General features: G+C 47.0%; 1 protein-coding gene across 3 annotated transcripts in view; it reads left to right on the top strand.

The window, feature by feature from the left end:
• The window catches only part of eIF2Bepsilon (eukaryotic translation initiation factor 2B subunit epsilon), a 65,530-nt gene that overhangs the window by 18,930 nt on the left and 24,370 nt on the right, over positions 1 to 22,230 (top strand). For all 3 annotated transcript variants that reach the window (XM_065433062.2, XM_065433063.2, XM_065433064.2), the window contains exons 7-12: positions 4,073 to 4,158; positions 7,067 to 7,192; positions 10,417 to 10,517; positions 17,492 to 17,637; positions 20,995 to 21,091; positions 21,708 to 21,911. In XM_065433062.2, the coding sequence (XP_065289134.1) occupies positions 4,073 to 4,158; positions 7,067 to 7,192; positions 10,417 to 10,517; positions 17,492 to 17,637; positions 20,995 to 21,091; positions 21,708 to 21,911 (760 nt within the window). The remainder of the gene's footprint in view (positions 1 to 4,072; positions 4,159 to 7,066; positions 7,193 to 10,416; positions 10,518 to 17,491; positions 17,638 to 20,994; positions 21,092 to 21,707; positions 21,912 to 22,230) is intronic.

The following is a 22,230-nucleotide window of genomic DNA, read 5'->3' as shown; positions in this document are numbered from 1 at the left end:
CTATGAAGGCTCAATTCATCAAAGGTACAACAAATAATTGCGTACCTTTCTATGCGACCAGTCCAAGATGAATACTGAGCGCAGCGTGGTTTTGAATGCGATAAAGGAGACTCATCATGTCACTGAAAGCTGTCTTGGGTTCTCGTGGTACCAGATACCACTGACGCACACGCACACACTATGGCCATGGTTCCAGAAGCCGAGTCCATTCAGCACTCAACGGGACAGGAGGTGAAAGTGTCTCCCCCTTGCATTCCCATGAGAAGCAAACAAACGGAAGGTCCAATTTAGCAGCTTTTGTCAACACAGTCGTACGGCCTGCAATCACCACACCAGGATGATTCGCGCGCTCTTGAGTTGTTTGGGATACCACATGACCATCACCTCCACTTTCGGTGACTTGAGTCTCCTTTTTCATATCTGAAGCTGTGCCTGACGGACATTTTGAATTGGTTGTATAAAAGATGCTGTAATTATAGTTATTTGTGGCACACTTCAGAAATTTTATAAGCAAAAGCTCCTCCTGCCAAGGTTAAGAAGTTCCCAATTTTCCGGGACCGGCTTGGTCCCTTCTTCAGAGGGTGATTGAAGCGGCCAAAGAAACATCATCCTTTAAACTCCCGTCTTCTTTGTGTTGAGACTCCTGCCCTCCGTAGTGTCACGAAGGCCGTGTGCGTATACAGGCGGGTGCGTCCTCAACGACCGAGTGATTTCGCCGTGAGCATTTTAAAGTGCCACGGCTCGAGCAAGAGTCTTCTCACCGGGTTGGTCTCGGGTGTCAATCACAGAGGCACCGTCGAAATCAATTGCGCGGTCATGCTTCTCGCACTGTTTGGCGAGAGCGCTGCACTGGGCTCCGAGTTTCTGTATGTCGTTTTTGTGCTGGCAGATTCTGTCAGAAAAGCTCTTGTTTTCACCAATGCAAGTGGCAGGCACTTGGAGCACGATGCTTTGCAAACAACTGCCTGGCATTTCTCCTTGGACGGTTGGTCCTTTGGCCACGAGAGCACCTAGGCGAGCATTGACACTGGCTTGTTTCAAAACCTCTGCACCGTTTTTCACCAGTGCCCTTGGATGATTGGGAAAAAATATTTAGTAGAATATTTTTAAAAATGCCAGTGCTTTAAATAAATGACCATTTAGAAAATGTGGAAGAAAGCGTAAGTGTTTAGTTTGCTTGCTATAAGAAAAGGATCGTGGTAAGAAAGGTTGCACAACAGGCCGTGCACGTGCTTTGCCATTCTGTCCGACACTCTTGTGGTTCAAGAATGATCTGAACATGAGGCTAAGGGGTAGAGTGAGCTCTTATCTGTTAGTTTTTTGCATCAGAATTGCAGCGTTACTTGTAGAAGCAGCATGGGACAACTTATTGAGCAGGAACACATTGGAATGTGTGCTTCTACTCGCGTAAGCATTTATTCATGCTGCTTACCACATAATTGCTGCTATCTTATTATTTTGCTGCACAAGATGCACTTGTAGTACGGATTTCTTTGTGTTGCAATAATTCGTGACAGCTGGTAGCCACTGTAGCATTAGGTAGGCCTCTCTTATAAAGTTTGTGGTTGTCATAAGTGAGCGGTAGCATGTTTCAAGCTGCCCTTTAGTATATGCTCGCTCAGGGTTCTCGCCATGGTGGGCATCAATTGAAATGCCACGCAACACTCCGGTTGACTGGTCAAAATTTTCAATTCTTTTATCTCTCTGTTTAAATGTGTAAGCATTTCTGTGATTATCCAATGAAAAAACTGTCTGTCCATCATCCGTCATGTAAGACAATCCCTGTCGAGATAGGGCCCACAGCAGCGAGCGACTTTACCTTTCTGTTGCCTGCCACTTCAGCACGAACAAAGTGGCAAGAACACAGGGTTCACAGAGTTCTCAGCACACGCTGCATGCTGCCCGTTCTGCAGATCGCTTTCAAGATACGAGCCCACGCGTCTCTCTTCAACGCTACGCAAGCAGTGAGAAAAGTGTGCAACAAATCATGTTGCCTAATCTTTGGGCATCCTCAATTGTGCTTCGCTTCCCGTGGCACCCATTCTCTTGCGCTGCTATTACTCTATGTGTTATGCACGGACTAACCAGCCGTGCTAACGGCGTGCCTTGGCACCCATTTTGGCACTCTGTTACGCACAATTTTGCCTCAGATGAAATGCATTGTCTGTCATCTTTGTGCATACAACACTTTGTGTGACAACTGTTTTGCACAACCACACTTCTATAGCATAATGACCGGAAAGCTCAACATGGTCTTGCAGCACTGAAAGCCAAGAAATGCTTACCGTATTCACTTCGAATCTAGGCCGACCCCGATTCTAAGCCAACCCCCTAAAGTCCGAAGCCACCAAAAAAAATATATACAACCTTGAATGTAGGCCGAACAAAAAAAGCGAGAACAGCGTTCACAAAATGCGAACAGCATTTATTGAATCTGAACGTACAGAGCTCATTCAACGTCATCGTCGCTGCTAGACTCGTCGCTGTGTTCCTTGTCACTGTCACCTTCAAACAGTGCACTATCTTCAGTACCATCCAGCACATTAGAAATGCTGCACTTTTTAAAGGCGTGCATGATCAAAGTACCTGGGATGTCGTCCCACGCTGCAACTACCCAGCCCGCCAGCTGCGATAGTGATGCACATTTCATGCGGTCCGTTGCCGTTAGCACGTGGCCTTCATCAGTCAACCAGTTCGTCTAATATTTCCGCAGACGATCCTTGAAAGGTTTGTTGATGCAGACATCAAGTGGCTGCAACTGGCCTGTCATGCCACCCGGTATGACAGCGAGGTGCGTGTTTGCTTGGGCGAGCACAGCCTTCACATTGTCGGTCATGTGCCCACGGTAATAGTCGACAACAGGAGCGAGTTCTTTGTCAAAAGGGCTCCTGGATGCCGTCGCCACACAATGTTAACCCACTCTTCCACCATCGCACCCATCATCCAACCATTCTCATTTGCCCGCACAATAACATTTCTTGGGAAAGTTTCTCGAGCAGGCAGTGTCTTTCTTTTGAATATCATATAAAGAGGGAGTTTATGTCCATCAGCTGTGCAGCACAGCATCACAGTTGCGCGCTGCTTCTCGTAGCCCGCAGAGCACACCTTCACCTCCTTGGCACCCTTTTCATTCACGGTGTACGCCACTGGCATATCAAAATACACAGCCATCCGGTCGGCATTGCCGATTTGCTCGAGGTTGTAGCCTGCCGCTTCTCTCTTTTGTAGCACGTAGCGCTGAAAAGCTATCAGCTTTTTCTCGAAATCGCTTGGCAGCTTCTGGGTGATTGAAGTGCCACGTCGGAGGCTGAAGCCGAAGCGCTTCATGAATTTCTGAAGCCAGCCCCGGCTGGCTTTGAAATCCTTTGGCGTTAGGCCTCGTTCCCTTGAAAGTTCCCTAGCTTTCGCTTGGACCACTTCTGTTGTCACTGGAAGGGCAGCTGCTCTCTGCGTCCGAGCAAAGTCGGCCAAAACTGTCTCCACTTCGCGGTGACGGCCTTTCTTTGGTCAGCTAAATGCCATCCTCGTTGCGGCCCACGCAAAAAGCTGCTGTCATTGTCCCCTCCAACGACGGACGTTTTTCTCGTCGACGCCGTAGTCCCGCCCAGCTTGAAGGTTCGACGATGCCTCTGCGGCTATCATAGCTTTTCGTTTGAAAGCGGCACTGTACTGGCATTTCCTGCTTGGTGCCATCGCGATAACACCACACCACACACCGATACGGCCGACACAACACAGGTCAAAACGGCGACTTCGCTTGTGTACGGTTGGCTACTGGCACAGCTAGTAGCAGCTGCGATACTGACTTTTCTAGATGGCGCTAGCTATGCACCGTATTTAGCAGTTTCAATGAAAAACTGGCGCGTTTTTTAAAATCCTCGAATCTAAGCCGACCCTAGAGTTTGGGATATGATTATTTAAAAAGAACTATTGGCCTAGATTCGAATAAATACGGCTATGTCTTATGTAGTTTCAAATGTTCCCTCCCTCCATTAAGCGAAGAGGAGGCTGAACCACTTATCATGGCTCACACATCTTTCACTTTCTCTTTCCTCGCATTGTGATGATCCAGATTATGGGCAATTCAATTTATGTTCACGTCACCGACACCTGCTATGCGGCTTCAGCATGCAACCTCGTCATGTATGACGCCGTCAGGTGAGTTGCAATGTCACCAGCTATTTATTGCATTATGACTCTAGTGCCTTGACATTAAATGGTACATAAGGAGTGGGTTTAAGAAGTTAACTCTTTCCTTGTCACAAAAAACGTGCTCATTTTCGGTGTGTTGATGTTTTAACATTGTATTTCAAAGAGTGCTAGTCGCAACATATAGGTACCATGAAACGTAAAATTGCAGCCTAATCATCGGTGTCTTGAATGGAAGTAAAGCAGAAATAATTGCTAATAAAGGTATTGTGGTGCAATGTAAGATAACGTACAGAAGAAAAAAAAGACAATGGGAAGAGCACCACTCTTTTTTCTTTTGTATGTTATTTTACATGGTGTATTGGGGCACCAATTGACCGGACATAGCACCCTGCTAAAGTACAAATAATTGCTCAGAGAGCTTTTGACAATTCTGATGGGAAATTTCAGAGAAGCACCAAGCATTATGGAAACTAATAATTTACCATTTTCGCTGAAAGTACTGAGAGTACAAAAAAAAATTTAAATATACAGCATATGTGCCTTGCTCCTAATTTCCAACTTCTAGAGCACCCAGAAAAATAATATGCAAATTTGGTGGCATGAATATATTATCCATAGTGATGCCATGCACGAAAGCTGTGGCTTTGCAGATGTGAAAAGGGATACGTGCTTATTATGCAGGGAGCATTTATTTTGGCTCCTTTCAGCAGGTGCCTGGTTCATTTCCTTCTGCGCTCTCCAGGCTTCGAAGCAGTGGTTCTCGGCTTAGAGAGCGTCCACATCCTCACGTTCGATTATGCTCAATCACTGTCGGCTACTGTCTGTAAGCAAGCTCGCTTAGCCATGAACATTGAACTGACGCTGGAGCCTTCACAAGCTTTGGACAGCATTTGTACAGTACTGTATGGCAATGTACAGTGTGATACATTATTGTACAGCAATGAAAAAGGGCATTTGCACAGACGGTGTTAAAAAATGAAGAGATCAGACTGCTAGTCAAGCTTCTGTGCAAAGTCAATGTAAAATCAACTGCGTGCTCTTGTGCGAGTGAAAACTCCACAAAATGAGAAGCATTTCTCATTAGAAGTTGTACATATGCTGGCGAAATGCTAAAGGATAAAAGCAACCCACTTTGGGGCAAAAGAAATAACAAGTTGTGCTTGATATCAGTTGAACACACTAATAAAAACAACATGTATTTCTTTGCATGTGCCCATGTTTGAGGCATCATTAAAGCAGCGTAAATATTGGAGCAGAAAGTTAGACAACCTGGCTGAAGCTTTTGTCCCTTCACTGCTGCTGTCATTTTAAGGTTTTACAATGTGGCCGAGCCAGCCAAGGCGCAAGTTTTGCATTGATTGGCGAAGTTTTACGAGCACTGGAGTCCGGTCTCAGTAATACCTCCTGTTGAAGCTTTCTTTTTTTTTTCCAAGACTTCTCAATGCGCCAAAAATGGCCAAATCTTACCAGAAGTTAAAGTGATGTCTTCATTTTATGCGGTGCTTGACGTTACTCGTGGAAGATTTTCACCTGGAACATTTAAATTGTCAAAATGCTGCTTGGCATCTTTGAAGAACAGCTTGAAGGTAATAAAATTTATTCATGGCATCACCAAAAGCATTGCAGTCTTTCTAAAAGTGCAAGGTCGCTAGATAAATTTGGAAAAGCATGTAATGAGAAGGCCTCAAAAGATACATAAAACAAAGTTGGCCATGGCTTTTTGGATTTCTCCACATTACCATGACAGTTTCTTTTCCCGCCAGATAATGCCATGGTAATGCAGCCAAATTCCAGAAAGCTGTCGCTGACTTCAATACATTGCCAATGATTCCTACCAGAACTGTTTCACGTAAGTGTTAAGCTTTGTTGAAGACTGTGTGCTGCTTGCTATATAATGAATGACGTTGTACGTTCTGTTCTTATTGTATTGTATTTTATGCACATTGTATCTCTTTGAAACTAGTGTCTTTCTCATTGTTATACAACTATGGGGAGTGAATGAGCCTTGGGGATGCACATACTGCCCTTACGCAGTGGCCACTTCTAGTCTTCAGTTCTCAGTTTTCTCTTCTCCTCTTCAGAGGACTCTAGATTCCTCTGCAAGCATTCCATGTTTTCTATATTGTTCTAGAGTTAAACCTCAATACTATATGCAACAAAATCAGTAAAACACGCGCATTACTACATTATATTTAAATTCTACTTTCTTGAAAATTAGTACAGTTGCCACCAGATGTTTCTTACTTGAAAGGGACTATAAAATTTTCCAAATTATCGGGCGATCATAAACAATGAATTGCAACGAGACAAAAAAAGATATTGTTGAATTTGACAGTGAGTCACCAAAGGTATGCTGCGTAGACAATATATTCACATTGGAGGCCCAAAGCGAAGCCTGTGAAGCTTTTGTGTCCACTCCGCCATGGCACCTGATAGTGTTACCCATAGTGGGGTGACGCTATCATGAAGAGTGCAGGCAGAGAGGAGCAAATGCTACGTCTGCCTCTCAATTCAAGGTGTCATTGAAACTTGAGCCTGCGGGACCTCCAGCACCAAACGCGCAGGAAGACAGCGCAGATGAAGCCTCCGCCATCTTTGTAGCCCACTCTTTACCTAGTCATGGTTACCTAGGTTACCTAGTCATGTGCACGCTGCACATGATTCAGCCCCGCCGACAGCCGTGCATAGCCACAGCTGGATTAGGAGAGGAGACGCGTGCTTACCTTTTTCCCATCCCCTCACCCCTAGCACACGCTTGAAGTCGCCATACTTTTAGTGCCGAGATAAGCAATGTACACGAAGATGCTTTGCAGTGATGTCCTGCACTCAATGCATCAACTCTTCTGGTGCCTTAGCCCTGACTTCACCATGCATGGCAGAATAAGGCACGCAGAATAAGCTTCCTCCTTTGCAGCCAGGACGTGCTGCAGAGGTGGAGCCATCCACTAGTGCCCGACCAGTTTGCCAAGGAGGGCGGCCCGGCATGTGTCTATCACCGGCACAATATCTACAAACCCACTGCAGGACTGCAACTCTCAAGGTACGCTTCCTTTCTATTTCTTTTTTCTGTGAGTGGGTCAACACAGTGAACTCAGTACAGTTAAACCTGCCTATAACAAACCTCCATACAACGAATTCCTCGATATTCCGAAGTTTTTCTATTCCCCGTCGTTACTCCATAGAAGCACATGTATTTGTGGTTTCTATGTAACAAAGTGGCAACGGGAAACGCCCTTAAAATAATGAATTCTCCCTACAAGCCACCTAGTGATTTTGCCCCAAATTTTGTTATTTTAGCGTGAGCAGCAGCCACGTGCATCTGCTGCAGTTGCCCCACCGACGACAGAGTGCGGATGGTGCCATTGGCACAGAGAGCTGGGAGGGACAACGCAGACGACGATCGTCTACGAGGGTCTGCGCAGGCATTGAGGCACCCCCTGCGTCGCTCGAACCAGCAAGGCCAGCAATGCGATTCTTGCCGCCGTGGCCGTGTCCTTCTTTCCTCCTCCCTTCAAACCTCATCCTGCCGCTCGTTCTAAGTAACGTTTCTGTCGCTGGCGGGTTCCCAGTGGCATGCCAGCAGCACCACTGTTTGGTTGCTACAGAAGTCTCTGTACTTCACTTTGTTAACCTGACACCAGATGACACTACTCGAAGAAGAGGAACTGTAGCTTTCCCTGTCTCATCACTCGTGAGTTTTGGTGTCTCTGCTTCTTCTCTTCATCATCATGTCGTTCACCCTTTCTTTTTGATGCCATACATGCCTGCGAGTCGGCTCCTGTGTCGACGCGTCTAGTCACTTTGGTGTATCATTCCACGGATGAGTGCCTCTACGGAGCAGCCCGAATGCCGAAGTTTGGGTTTAACTGCGCACGAATGGAGCAGCCCCGGACAACGTGCAGCTTTGTGATTTTTTTTGTATGCGGGCACCTGCGCTGTCACTACTGAACAGATGTTGGATGAGGTGCTGATGGAAAGTGTCCTGTATCATAGTGATGACGATGGATCTTGATAGGTCGATTCATCACCTGCTTTGCCTGCCACGATTTACTGCTTTGCCTGCTGAATGCCATTGACATTTTACACCGCGTTGTGGGCTAACTAGGCGACGATGGAGCAGCGTTGTGTTCCTTGATATCTTACGAGCATTCAGTGTTGCTGTCCCTCACGAACAAGCAACAGGACAAAATAACACAGTTGTTTGCCACTAAATAAATGTGTTTTGGGTGAGGCCTACCTCCACTTTTCCCTTTGTTTAATTTGTGTTTATTTTTTGGATTTTCATGCTGAAACTGCATATAATGAAAACCTCTTTGTAACGAACATTTGTCAATTTCGTTATATCCAGGTTTAACTGTACCGTATATACTCGTGTAAGGGCCGCCCTCGTGTAAGGGCCGCACCCCAACTTTGAAAGCGGATATTTCGAAAAAAAAAAAACAAAAGTTCAAAATGTCCCGCCAGAAAAGTGTAGTTAGTTCATTTACAGCCAGATGGCGCTGCACGCTTTTCCGCTTTTATTCTACTTCCGCCGACGCGCCGACCACGCTGTTGACAGCGCGCCGCCATATTTGCCTTGTGCGGCCTCTTTGTTGGCATCGTTCCTAGCATCGTGTCGATACGTTGGCAGCGCGACTTCAGATCGGTGTCGTCGGTGTCACTTTGTTGGTTGTAGTGAACCCTGCAGAAGCCAGCGCACGTGACGGACGATGGGCCGGCATCTGAGATCATTCACTGCAGCATTTAAGCTGCAAGTGATTGACTATGCCGAGGAGCACGGGAAGCGGGAAGCTGGACGAAAGTACGACGTCGATGAGAAGCGCGTGCGTTACTGGATGAATCAGAAAGATGCCCTCGCCGCTACTAACAGGAGCCGAAAGGCGTTTCGCGGGAAAAAGTGCAAGTACCCGCAACTCGAAAGCGAGCTCGTCAACTACGTCGTCGACACACGAAGGGACGGCTACGCCGTATCGACTGACATGATACGCGTCAAAGCCCTCAGCATCGCTCGCCACATGGAAATACCCCCGGCACAATTCAAGGCAAGTCGGGGCTGGGCTACGCGGTTTATGAACCGTAACCAGCTTTCTATTCGGCGCCGAACGACGATTTGCCAAAAACTGCCGCGCGAGTACGAAGACCACGTCATTAAGTTTCATCGCTTCGTGAATGCTCTCAGGAGGGAGCATGAATACGACCTGTCCCAAATTGGGAATGCGGACCAGACACCTGTGTGGTTCGATGCACCGGAAAGCACCACAGTGGATTTAAAAGGTGCGAAAAGTGTGTCTGTGCGCACGACTGGTGCAGAACGCCAAAGGTGCACTGTGATGTTGTGCATCACGGCAGACGGCAGGAGGCTTCCGCCGTACGTCGTATTTAAAAGGAAGACTCTCCCAAAAGAGAAGTTCCCTCAGGGAATCGTCGTACGTGCGCAAGAGAAGGGCTGGATGTCCGAGGAACTGGTCGTTGACTGGATTAAGACCGTCTGGGCAAACAGACCTGGAGGGCTGTTACAACGGAAAGCCCTCCTTGTTTTGGACAGCTTTAGGGGCCACTTGACCGACCGCGTCAAGAACCGAGTTGCCGCAACTCGTACGGACTTGGCCGTCATTCCCGGTGGCCTGACGAGTGTGCTGCAGCCGCTCGACGTATGCGTCAACAGACCATTCAAAGTGGAATTTCGCCGATGTTACTCTGAATGGATGGCTGGAGGCGTCCACGAGAAGACCCCTACAGGACGGCTGAAGCGGGCGTCGCTCCAACAGGTGTGTGAATGGATTTTGAATGCGTGGCGTGCCATGTCAGTAGAAGTAGTTGCTAAAAGCTTCAAGGTAACGGGAATTTCGAACTCCATGAACGGCACCGAAGATGACCGTCTCTGGGAAGACGCGGACGCCGAGGCGAGCTCCTCCGAGAACGAGGACAGCGAAATGGAATCCGAATAAAAACATTTCTGGCATGTCATTTGTGACTCTTGCACTCTGCTACTGTTGCATAAACAGTACAGACCTTTGGCCTGTACTGCCTGTACTAAATCGGCCTGATTCGTGTAAGGGCCGCACCTAGCAAAATTTTCGAAGAAAAAGTGCGGCCCTTACACGAGTATATACGGTATATGAGGCTAGCCAAGGAGCCAGTCGACATTTATCAAATGCTGATGAGTGTGCGGCCTCTTGCAAATTGTCTCTGGCATGTGTTCTGTGGAAGGCTGGTTGGTCGGAACCTGTGAGCACTTTTCATGTTTGAAATCTTGACCTGCAGGAGCTGTGTCTTGGAGCCCAGCACATTTGTCGGCTCTGGCACCAGGATCGGGGACAACACCGTAGTAGCAAACTCTGTGATTGGCCAGAACTGCACCATTGGTAAGGGGAGGCGGTGTTCTGTTCAATCCCGACAGGTGGCAGAACAGCGCATGTGCTTTACTGCAAAGCAACTGTGAACAGCCTTGAAGGAGTGCTAGCATATTGAAGACCAAAGAGCCATCCAATTAATGAAACATTTATTCAATCAATCAGTCAATCAATCTTATGAGAAAGGCACCAAACGCGCAGTAGTCTCATGCCTGTGCCGAAGCACAAAAGAGCAAACCACGGTGTAAGAATAATATATTTAGGTGTTGACACTGGCCGCCCGCCGCGGCGGAGAGCGCGCACAGATTGTGTTCGCCCTCTAGTACACGCGCCGACCGCAGCGGCGCGGGGGCGCTGCGGAGCAGAGGCCCTTAGGGTGCCTCGATGCGCGCGCGCGCTGAGGCCCTTCGCTTTCGGTGCGGCAAGCGGCGTGCCCAGAGCCGTATATTCCGTTCTCCGGCGTGCCCTGCTTTAGGTGCCCTTTTAGGCTGCGTTGGTCGATGTTTTGGGCTGAGAGAGTGCATCACAAGCTGTGAACACCACGATCTCAGCTTCCACGTCGTCAGCTTCCATCGTGGACGAGCAAATTTTGCGAGAACTAGCTTTTTGTGTCGCGGTTTGGCACAAGCCGGATTGACAGTTGTGGAAACGCACGTGGTGGCGCGGGCCGACGCCATGGACGGTCGTCGCGGCCAATGTGCATTGTGTCTGTGATCTGTTGTTTGTTGCTGTGACACACCTGTCAACTTCAGCCGGGTCCAGAAGTCTGCTAGACGCAATTATGGGTAAGAAGTGCTTCGTACCCAACTGCAGTTCGGGCTACCGGAGTTGTCCGGATCAAGTTTCACTTTTTAAAGCTCCGTCGGAGCCTGCTCGCTTAGAACTTTGGCGCCGGGCAATTCCCAGAGCAGATAGGATATTGCAACCGAGCGACCACGTCTGCGCGAAGCACTTTCCCGAGCATATGATATCAAAATCGTACTATGCCGAGTTCAATGGCAAGGTACTTTTAAATGTACCGAAGAAGATCCCGGTGCTGTCGGCGAATGCTGTGCCCAGTATTTTTCCCGGGTGTCCGAAATATCTGACAAAACCGACAAGGTCAAGAAAGCCTCCTAGAAAACGACAGTCTACGGCCACGTGTGGCGATCAGTCAAGCAAGCGGCCCGCTCCCGCCGCTGTCGCACTGCCCGTTGGGACGGTCTGTGAAAAACAAAAAGGCACCGATCCATCATCGAGCCCTCAGAAGAAACTGCAGACATGTGAGTGGAGTGATCAAGGAACGTGCCCTTCTCCCACCACGGAACTTGGAGGCACCTCCTCAAGTGCCACCTCCGTCTTCCTTGGCGTTCATGACGTTAAGGTTTGTTCTCTTCTGCACTGCTCCGGGTACTTAATATTCTAGGTGCTTAGTGTTCCCTGTACATAACTTTCTGCTAACCGTATCGGTCCTCCCGGCATGCCATAGATACCTATAGGTGCCCCTGGATAACGAGATACAGTTGCTTGCAATACAGGTTAATAGTAACTGCCCAGCCCAGGACATTAAATAATTTAGCTGTTGTTAACATACAGCATGATTAAGCCCTTAGCTTATGAAGCAGTCCGCGAAACTTTTGCCTGTAGCTTTTTGGGTTTGGCTGCTTTTGATAGTAGCATATGTTTTATAACAATACCTTAAATCCATTTCCACTGATATAATTTCTCTCATTTTTCGTCAGGACAACCGCACGAGTCCACATCAGGGTGGTCCAGATAGATTGTGTCACGTCCAGACTGAAGCACCATTGGCAGCATGCAGCAGCCTCGGATTAGTCGAGGAAAGTCACGAGGGAGTGTCTGTCAGCGGCCAAGATGAAAAGGAACCGCTCACATTTTCATGTCTCTCGAGTTATGTATCCAGCATTCAACTTCCAGGAACCTCGTGGGCAACACAAGTTGTTGATAGCTTTGGTGTGGAGGCTGTAGTCTTCACAGAAGTGGCTTTGGCGAAGAAACGCGACCAGGCACCTTTCCTGAAGAAGTCATTAGATGCTACAGTTTCATCCAGCGGAATGCTGTCACTGCGTGCCTTCATTTATGGTCACCCTATAACTGTCAACGCCATAAGCGGCGATGTTGTTCCATGCGGCCTAAGCGACTTGGAGAGTGTGATTCACAAGTTTCACAACCTGCACGTATGCGCTGGTGGCCCCGGTGGCGAGATGTACCACAACATCCAACCCGAGTGTGCATATATCGACGCATGTGGCGTGTGGCGGCACAGAAACTGCATGTTATTTTCTGAACAAGCAAGTTGCGACCGTTGCGAAAGATTGAAAGACACACTCCGGATACATTACTCCCGTATGAAGAAGAGAGGAGAAATGAAGCACATTCGTCTTTTAAGCAGCCCTTCCAAAAAAGCCCGCATTGACCTTTTGCGGAAGGCAAGAATTTCCTGCTACAGGTCCAAAGTGCGACTTCTAAAAGGAAAAAAAAAGCTTGAGGCGGAACTGAGCAAATGCAAAGCCAAGCTTAAACAATTAAGTGATGAAACACTTGACCGCATTTCTCGTGATGCGAACCTTACTGAGGCACAGCAGCTTGTGTTAAAGGAATGTGTGGCTGCTGGCAAGACTGGTTCTAAGAAGGGACGACGATACTCGGACAGCTGGATCCTGCTTTGCTTGCTCCTTCATATCAGGTCACCAGCAGCCTACAGGTTCCTGATGGAAAACGAAGTGCTCGCATTGCCGTCAGTCCGAACAATACGCCGGTATGTCTCTATGGTGGGATTTAAGTCGGGATTTGACAGCAAGTTCTTTTCTGCTCTGAAAAGGAAAATAGAAAAAATGGACGACTTCAAGCGACATGGGATTATCATGTTCGATGAAATGCAGGTTAGAAAAAGTAAACGTGTCAATTCTCGCACGATGACATATGTAGGGCTGGCAACAGACGCTGGAAACGCTGATGAGCTCGCTGATCACGCCCTCGTTTTCATGTTCTGTCCTTTTGGCGATAGCTACGCTCAACCTATAGGGGTGTTCGCAGCAAAAAATGCAACCAAAGGCTCCATTCTCGCTCAGTTGCTTCTCCAAGCTATTGTGATGCTCGAAGAAGCCGGTGCAAAGATTCATGGGTTTGTCTGTGATGGCGCGTCAACAAACAGGAGCATGTGGAACATTCTAGGTGTTAATGGAAGCCTCAAGGAGAGCTGCAACTCGTTCACGCACCCAGTTGACCCTGAAAGAAAAGTTTTTGCGTTTTCTGACACTCCACACTTGTTTAAGTGTGTGAGAAATAGACTTAAGCAGCAGCGATACTTGAAAAACGAAGGACAGTGGATCAAGTGGGAGTACTATGCTGAAGTCTACAAGGAAGACGTTGCCAACGCGGGGGGCCTAAAAGTCTGCCCGAAAATAACGCACTCTCACATATACCCGAGTAACTGTGAGAAGATGCGTGTGAAGTTAGCCACCCAAGTCTTTAGCCGCTCCATGGCGGCGGGTATTCAGTTTTATCGGGAACAAGGCATCCGCAAACTCATAGGCAGCGAGAAAACTCAAGAATTCACGTTGTTTTTAAACAATTTGTTTGATGCACTGAACAGAAGGGAGCAGAAGGGATTTGAAGGGAGCAGAAGGGATCACAAGGAACAGCCGAGACCTCGCAATTCTCAAGCATGGAATTGACTGGCTGGACAGCTGGGAAAGAGAACTGGAAAGTGGCAACATTTTAAACGACATGTTCTTGACAAAGAGCACTTGCGAGGGACTTCGAGTCACATTGAAGTCCACTTTGGATCTTTGTGAGGTGCTGCTTGATTGCCACAACTTCAAATATGTCCTAACCAACAAAATGAACCAAGATCCTATCGAGCGGTTCTTTGGCAAAATACGGTTGGCAGGAAGCCAGAATGATCACCCTTCGATGCCCACCTTTATGCAGCTTTACCAGACGCTGTCGATCTACAGTATCCTTAAACCTCCGAAGTATGGCAATTGCAAAGTCGTCGAGGGTGAGGAACCATTGCTGGATGCGTCATATTTCAGGGCCCTCATTAGAACAGACGACAAAGTGGCATCATGCCCTGGATTCATCAATCAAATTAAAGAAAAGCTAGACGATCTAGTTTCAGTAGAAGACTGGGAATGTGAAGATATCGTTCGGAAACACAAATCAGACGGAGGGCAAATTACAGACTGCATACTTTATTATGTCACCGGTTTTTTGTGCAGAAAGATGCGAAGAGTTACCAGCTGCGCTGCTTGCTTGTCAGCCTTCAGCGTAAAAAATAATTCTTTTGTTGAAGCAGCTCTAACAAATGTGAAGACCAGAGGGGGTCTTACCCACCCTAACGTCAACATATTTGACCTTCTAAAGCATACGGAGCGGTTTTTTGTTGACTATGCAGACTGCCACACGGTGTACTGGGACACCATAGACGCAGTGATAGATACATACACGATGACATTCCCATGTGCTGATCACAAGGAAGAAGTACTCGCACAGCTCCTCCACTATTACGTCAGCATGCGTATGAGGCAGCATTGTAAGCACACCAATGCAGTCATGACAAAGCACTGTCAAGAAAAAAAGAAACAGGCCAAGCTGTGCTCATCCTAGATGATAGAGGATGATTCGCTCAGTGTATCGTCCAAATAAACGAATGCAGTGATCATCACAATTGCAGTCACGGTCTTGGCTCTTGATTACACGAAAGTAGCCCAGTAGGTTGTGATTCACTGTGTTTTGTGCGTAACCTAGTGACTACAGGAAATCACATCTCTCAGAGAGGCTACTTGTAGTAATAAATTTGTTTGTTCAACAGAATGGCTATTCAGGCCGCATTTGAGCAAAAAAAAAAGCAAATTGTGCTGTTAATATCCCGAAGGGGCATATGGGCATTAATAGATGCCGCAATGGAGGGCTCCAAACTTAGACCACATGGGATTCTTCACATCACACAGCACACGGGCACCTTTTGCGTGGTTTCGCGGCCACCGCAGCCGGCATTACACCTACGTTCTCGGGCCTAGTGCTAGAGACAACCACTCAGCATCGTCGGTGCCGACCTGAGGGATAAGATTGGCAGAAACAACGCCAGTGGCATTTCCAGTAACTATTTGCGTTTCGCGTACCTAATTGTGGACTGCACTTGCTATTAAAAAGCCGCAAATGCACACTTGGATTTTTGTTTTGGTCCCGGCGTTCGCGTGTATAGCGGCAGTGGCGTTCTGCAATACAGCACAAGAGCGCGGGTTCTATTCGTGGCTGCGGAGTAAGTATTTCTGATGCAGGCGAAATGCGGAAACGTCCTTGAGGTTTCTGTGCAAATTAAAGAACTCCAGGTGGCCGAAGTTAACCATGTTCTCAACACGGCGGTCATCTCGAAGCATTGGCGCAATACACTGCTCAAGCAATGTTTGAATGTACGCGTAGGCTCTTCAGGCCAAATGTGGGCGCGTTGAGTCCGACCTTTTATATTTAAGAGGCAGTGTAGTTAACTATGCTCACAGCAGTCGTGCGGATGAACGAAAAAAAAATTTGCTATGAACGCATTTCGATAACGAGCTCGGAAGCAGCACAGGGCTGCGTCCTCGCTGCTGTTCCGCCCATTCATGCAGTCTCAGCAAGAAAAACACGAAGTAGCCCAAAATTATTTGGTGTCGACAGCAGTTTCAATCCTTCGTTGTCTTGCCGCACTTCACAAAGCACGCGTACACGCAGCGGCACCGAAAGATCCCGTGGCATCTGCATTACGGCTGCCGAAGCTCGGCGACTAGGGGCCCCGGGTGCGTAGCGCCATCTGTCAGCGTTCGAGAGAAGCGCAGGGAGCGGCGAACAAGTCCTGGTCGCGCCGCCGAGCGCAGTGTCAACACCTAAATGTATTCTTACACCGTGGAGCAAACTAATAAAATGAAATGTGCATTCTGACTTTCAGACACTCGCAAATCAGTGCAGTGGTAAAATACAGTGCTGATAAGTGCCAATCAAACCAGCGATACATATCAACGGAGATGTTAAGGACATGTTTCTTAAAACTGGCACTAGGCGCAGAATATCTGCTAAGTGGATGTGGCTTATTACCACTCAACTTCAAATCCACAGTTGAAACAAGTACCCTAAAGTGAGTGTAATTACAGAGCAGTTCGCAAACTTTTGTTAATGAGCTATCACCAAATGGCAATATGTCATACAAATAATGTCTGCCTCGTCAAGCAGTCTAGCTGATATGACAGAATCATACTACCTGCCACAGGAGATATTCAATCAGTCAATTCCCGAAAAAAAAAAAAATGCTCATATTCACACCTCCCTCTATGCCCAAAATATTCTATGAATATGGAGGGCAGACGTGGCATAAAATCGGAAAACTAACTGCAACGCGCTGTGTCCTTTCTTGTGGACCACAAATGGGGCAGTCACTTGGTAGCAGTGGTAGCTGTTATGAGCCCACTACCCTAGCTGTTTTGATGTCTGCCACTGGTGCCGGTGTCCACTGGTGTCCGTCTCAGGAATCCCAAAGCACTTTGCAAGAAGTTTATTATTATTTTTTTTGAATGTTAAATGTGCAGTAGCCTGAGGGGATTTCAACTCTGGCCCCACAGAGGGGCAGTTAGAGGTTCTATCTGTCGGCTACTCCGCCAATGCTACAGTAGAGTGCCACAGGCTGCTTTGATTGGCTGACAGCCCACTTAACCAATACCAGATGAAAGAGTGTGAGACTTACTGAACATAATATTGCTGCAGCTGTCGCTTCACTTCAGTCCGTTATGGGTGAAACTGCAATTTTCCTTTTTTTTCTCACAGCATCTCCAACTGAATTGGCGTAGCACATTAATTACCAATGCGTTAATTACTGAAGGGAGAGGGTCTGTATATGAAAAATGCTTTTAAAACATTGTGGCCAGCGGTAGCTTTTATATATACTCAGAGTGCTGATAATATTTCACTCACCCTGGTAATGTTAATGTCGTTGCATTGTGCTATGGCCACAGGTCGCAATGTGCAGCTGCGAAATGCCTATCTGTGGGACGACGTTGTCGTGGAGGACAACTGCCGCCTGCAGCAATGCCTGCTGGCCAGTGGCGTGGTCGTAAAGCACAATGTCACTGTGACACCCGGATGCGTGCTTTCCTTCGGGGTGAGTGCATGACCCTGGCGTCAGAATATCCAATGTGAATTCATGTTACCACCATAGCTCTAATGCCTTAATGAGATTGATTGCAGTTTTTATTTCTGTTTGTTTGTTTCTTTTCTTTTCTTCTTCTTTTTTTGCCCAGTAGCAACACTGGGTCTTTGAGAGGCACCTGAGTGGAGTGCTTCGGATTAAGTTTGGTGACCTGAGGTTACTGCCAGCTTATGGGGTTACGGTCACTGACCGATAATTCGGACGTGCTTGATTATTCTGACGGCTCCTTGGCACTGGCACTAGCCTCGTAGACATTATGTAGAAGGACGACCTAATTTCAGGCGCCTCACAGCACGGCGTGCGACAATTTAGATCTCCACTGCGTATCTGTGGGCTAATTTGTCCACGGAGTCAAGCAGAAATAGCGATATTTTCGTTTTGATACGTCGCCGGCGTGGTCGTTGGCCAGGTTACCGGCACCTCCTCAAAACTGGAACTAGCGAAGCCTACTCAATGTATTGTAGTCGCTGATGAGAATTCAGTGCATGCATTTACCGTAGCACATTTGCTTGAATTTCATGCGACTGCAATTGTAACACAGCGGTCAGTTTTTCAGTCACATCAACTAAGAAAAATAAAACCGCTGCTCTAATGCAACGTAAACGGTATACAAACACACTTTGTTGTATCAAGGCTTTAACTGTATTTCCAAAAATATTTGCCCGAGAATGAAGCCATCCTCAGTGCTGCTGTCAAGCTCCTTTGAGAGTAAGCACTTCTTAAAAGGCTGCACAACCATTAAATCGGGAGCTGTATTAGGCCACTGCCAGGTCCACAGAGCCCTTCTGATCGGCCTCACGTTCGAAGAGGACCTCCCGCTAATCCCGCAATCTGCAAATCGTCGACTCATTGATGTCGAGTCACCTAGCCACGTCAGAGTTCCCGCACTCCTCGACGATAAAAATTGATTGTCTCTTGAAGCAGGCATCATACTGAACACGCTGCTTGCCATAATGTTGCAAATGAATGGAGTTGGAGCGCGAAGGCTGCAGCATTGTAACCTAAACACCAGTCACAAGAACAGTGAAAATGGCATCGATATAAAAAAATGTATTGATTTCGGTCGACTTTTCTATGGCCTGGATTGAGACGTAAAGGTACAGGTTTCCAACGTAACACAATAAGCCGAGGGATTTAAAATATTTGGTTTATAATGGTCAATTTTGCCTTTATTCGAATGCAATGCGAGGGTCAAGTTCAAGAAATGAAAATAAGGAAAAGCCCGAGTTAAAATCAAGTAAATACGGTAGTTTCATCTATTCGTAGTAACAGCGTGACAATGGTCGAGATATGAACCGTGATATTGTAGCAGTGCCTTCTGCTTGATCCTATTCCACTTTCATTGTGTGCTGATCGTGGCCAGGTGATCCCCTCGACATGCAGGGCATTGCTCCAGCCACCGATGAAGCGTGAAATGCACGAAAAGATATAGCATAAAAAGCATTGCTGAAAATTCGCAGCCCCGGAATGTCTAAGTAAGCTAAAGGCAAGCACGTGTGCACACAGCAATGCGTTGACAAACTGAGGTCGTATTCTTCTTGGATGATCACTTTTCAAATATATCCTGACTAGCACTGGACAGGTTGACAGGCAGCGGCATTTCTGCACTGTGATAGGATAGCTTGCTTGGCACTATGCCAAGAATGCTGTCGGCCATTAAGAATGCCATCACTCGTAGATGTGGACATGTCTTGCGCTAATCCCGCGAAATTGAAGATATCTTGGAACTTGATGGTGTCTCCAAGGACACCCCAATATGGTAAAACCTTCATAATTTAAATTTCACGGGACCGAAAGAAATGTCGGAATTAACTGAGTCTCGAATTATTGAACGTATCAAGTAAACAACAAGCAAATGCTTACTTCATCAACGCCTTCTTCATTTATTGAAATAATCGGCAGATCCTGTTTCCATATTGCCCAAAAAGCAGTGCGAAAGCTGCAATTCTCGTCGTCTCGTGACTGGTTAGCACTCGCAGCAGCAAAACCCTCACGACTTATACACGTTGTGAGGCTGGAGCGTGCATCTTCATCGGGGACACTTTTCGCTCAAGCGCACATTCCAACTGTTTTTTGCCAGTGAGCTGGCTGCCAACAGATCATCCGTCCATCACAATGTAGCTGGCACTCTTCATCCTTGACAGCTTCGTCGTTTCAATGAGTCGAAAGTAAACTGGCATTTGCCGCAGCGGCTGCAGACGAAACTGTGATCCTATTAACGCAATGATGGATGGTCACCACGCAATTCTGTAGGTAAGCGGCCGCACACGCACCGAGTCAAAGCGAAACTAATTCAAACTACTCTTTGCCGCAACCGCTGCAGACGAAACCACGTTTGCTATCGATCGTGGTTGGCAACTATGCAGTTATGAAAGTACGCAGCCAACGTGTACTTTCAAATAAAGGCTATAGAGGCACAAATAGGCATGAAGTGTTTTGGACTTCTTAGCGTTCTCATACAATTTCCGCTGATGAGTATGGCGATGCGTACTGCGCCACTCCATTTCAGTTGAACACTAGTGCCGCTTTTGCTTTTTGCAACATGCATTTGCAGCACTCCGTGCTCGCCAAGCTCAGAGAGTTGTCTGAGTGAACCGGTGTGTGGCAAAATACGTCCGAATTAACAAGAGTTTGATTCCATTAGATGATGCATACGCCTGCAGGCACTAGAGGATGAGTCTGCATTATCCGATTTTCTGTTTTCTTGCGTGTCCAATTAATGAGGTTTTACTGTACACCTTTTTTTGGCCACTTGTGGAATAAGGTCACTTGTTTTCGAGCGAATCTGGTATTTCACACTCCCAATTATCCAGGCATTTTGATGGCCCCCTCAAGCCCGAATTATCGGTCGGCGACTGTATTACTAGTTTGACCGCCTTGGTGTTATTCCAACAACCTAGTCATTACTAACATTTGATATCGCAGTGACAAAATGCAGACTTCACTACAAACATGCATGTGCACACACACTTTCGTACCAAGTAAATGCATGATGAACTGAGCTTTGCATCCCTATGGAAAGAGTTTAAATATCTTTAACTTCAGAGAGACATGAACATAGTGGCTTGTGAGAGGTGACCCACGAAAGTTCGAGAGCCTATATTGAGTGCCTTTTGGACTTTGAGAATTGATTGTCTGTGATGTTTTTCTGTTCAGTTCATTTGATTGTCATGCTCAATCCTGCATCTTGTGTTTCATGCCGTGCTTCCTGTATGCGCATTTATCAGCTCACAATTACTCTCGATTGTTGCGGCACCTTCTAGTATATGCGATTTGATACATAATTTCCGCTCATTGTGCCCCTCTCAGGTGGTGGTGGGACCCAAGATCATGTTAAAGGAAGGCACTTTGCTCCAGTCCACACCCGACACGGACGGCTTTGAAGATGAGCCGGGACACGTTGAAGGCATGTCTCCCATCCAATCACACTGTCAAAATAACAACCCAACATGCAAAAAATGTGGTCGAGGTAATGTGTTATTTGAGGCTTCATTTACGAGGCAAACAGCAATGGCATTGCTAAACAAGCCAGTCATTTTGTGCATTTCAAACTAACATTCTTGCATCTGACACAGCGGTTGAGCCAGCCCCTTGCCACCGCCATACAAAATGCCATTTGCGTTTGCCACTGCCCACGGAGCTACATAAAAAACTTGGTGTTTTCGCACAAACGTTGTGAATTTAATATTCCTGCACCATGCACATGCACCGTACACCGTGTTGAATCTGCAGTCAGTTTTCTCTTTGGGCAGGCAGTAGAAAGAGAAATCACATTTTCTGGAGACTCTTTATTTTCCTTCTATTTCTGAAAAGTACTTCTAGGGCCTTAAAACAATAGCTGCAACTATGCGCGGTTCTCTCAAGCGTAGTGTAGCAACAGGCAAAGTGGAGGGCAAAAAACTCAATCCCGATATACAAGTGCAAACTAAGACATCAGCTTGCTCCGCCTATCCTGCACATTGTCTTGCGGTGTTGGTATCTGAATCAAAAACTCTCACGTTTACGGTGTCTGCTTTGCCCAGAGTGTGACCCTTCCCTGGTGGGCAAGGAAGGGCACGGCTTCCTCTGTCGTCCAGAGGAGGAAGATGATGATGATGACGACAACGAGGCTCTGCCCGAGGACGTTTGGGGAAAGCCGCTGCCTTCCTCGGAAGACGAGGACAGTGGTCCCGAGGAGGACGACCTCTCTTCAGATGGCTCCGCATCACCCGTCGACGACACAAAGTGTCAGTGTACTTCTCACATGTTGAGTGCAGCTTTTGCCAAAGGGGGTAGATCCTGCTCTATAAACTCTCTTTTTTTTTTCCAAGTGAATAGATTCTGGTGGAATGAGCACTTAAATATTTTGATGTGCCGAGCTTGTACAGCGTGTTTCTTTCTTCATTTTTTTAATACAGTTCGTTCCTGTTAGTCCTATCCCTACCAAAAGTCCTGGCCAGAACTTATACATTTTATTTGCCTAGACTTGGGTTATTTTTATTTTGAAATTGTTCCTTGCCCAATAATTCGAACTTAGCATGTACACCTGGCCCAAAGGTGACCTCC

This window comes from Dermacentor albipictus, chromosome 1 (assembly GCF_038994185.2).
Source record: "Dermacentor albipictus isolate Rhodes 1998 colony chromosome 1, USDA_Dalb.pri_finalv2, whole genome shotgun sequence".
NCBI classification, from domain to species: domain Eukaryota; kingdom Metazoa; phylum Arthropoda; class Arachnida; order Ixodida; family Ixodidae; genus Dermacentor; species Dermacentor albipictus.
The sequence above is the reverse complement of the archived record's forward strand: the minus strand, read 5'-3'. Positions and strand labels throughout refer to the sequence as shown.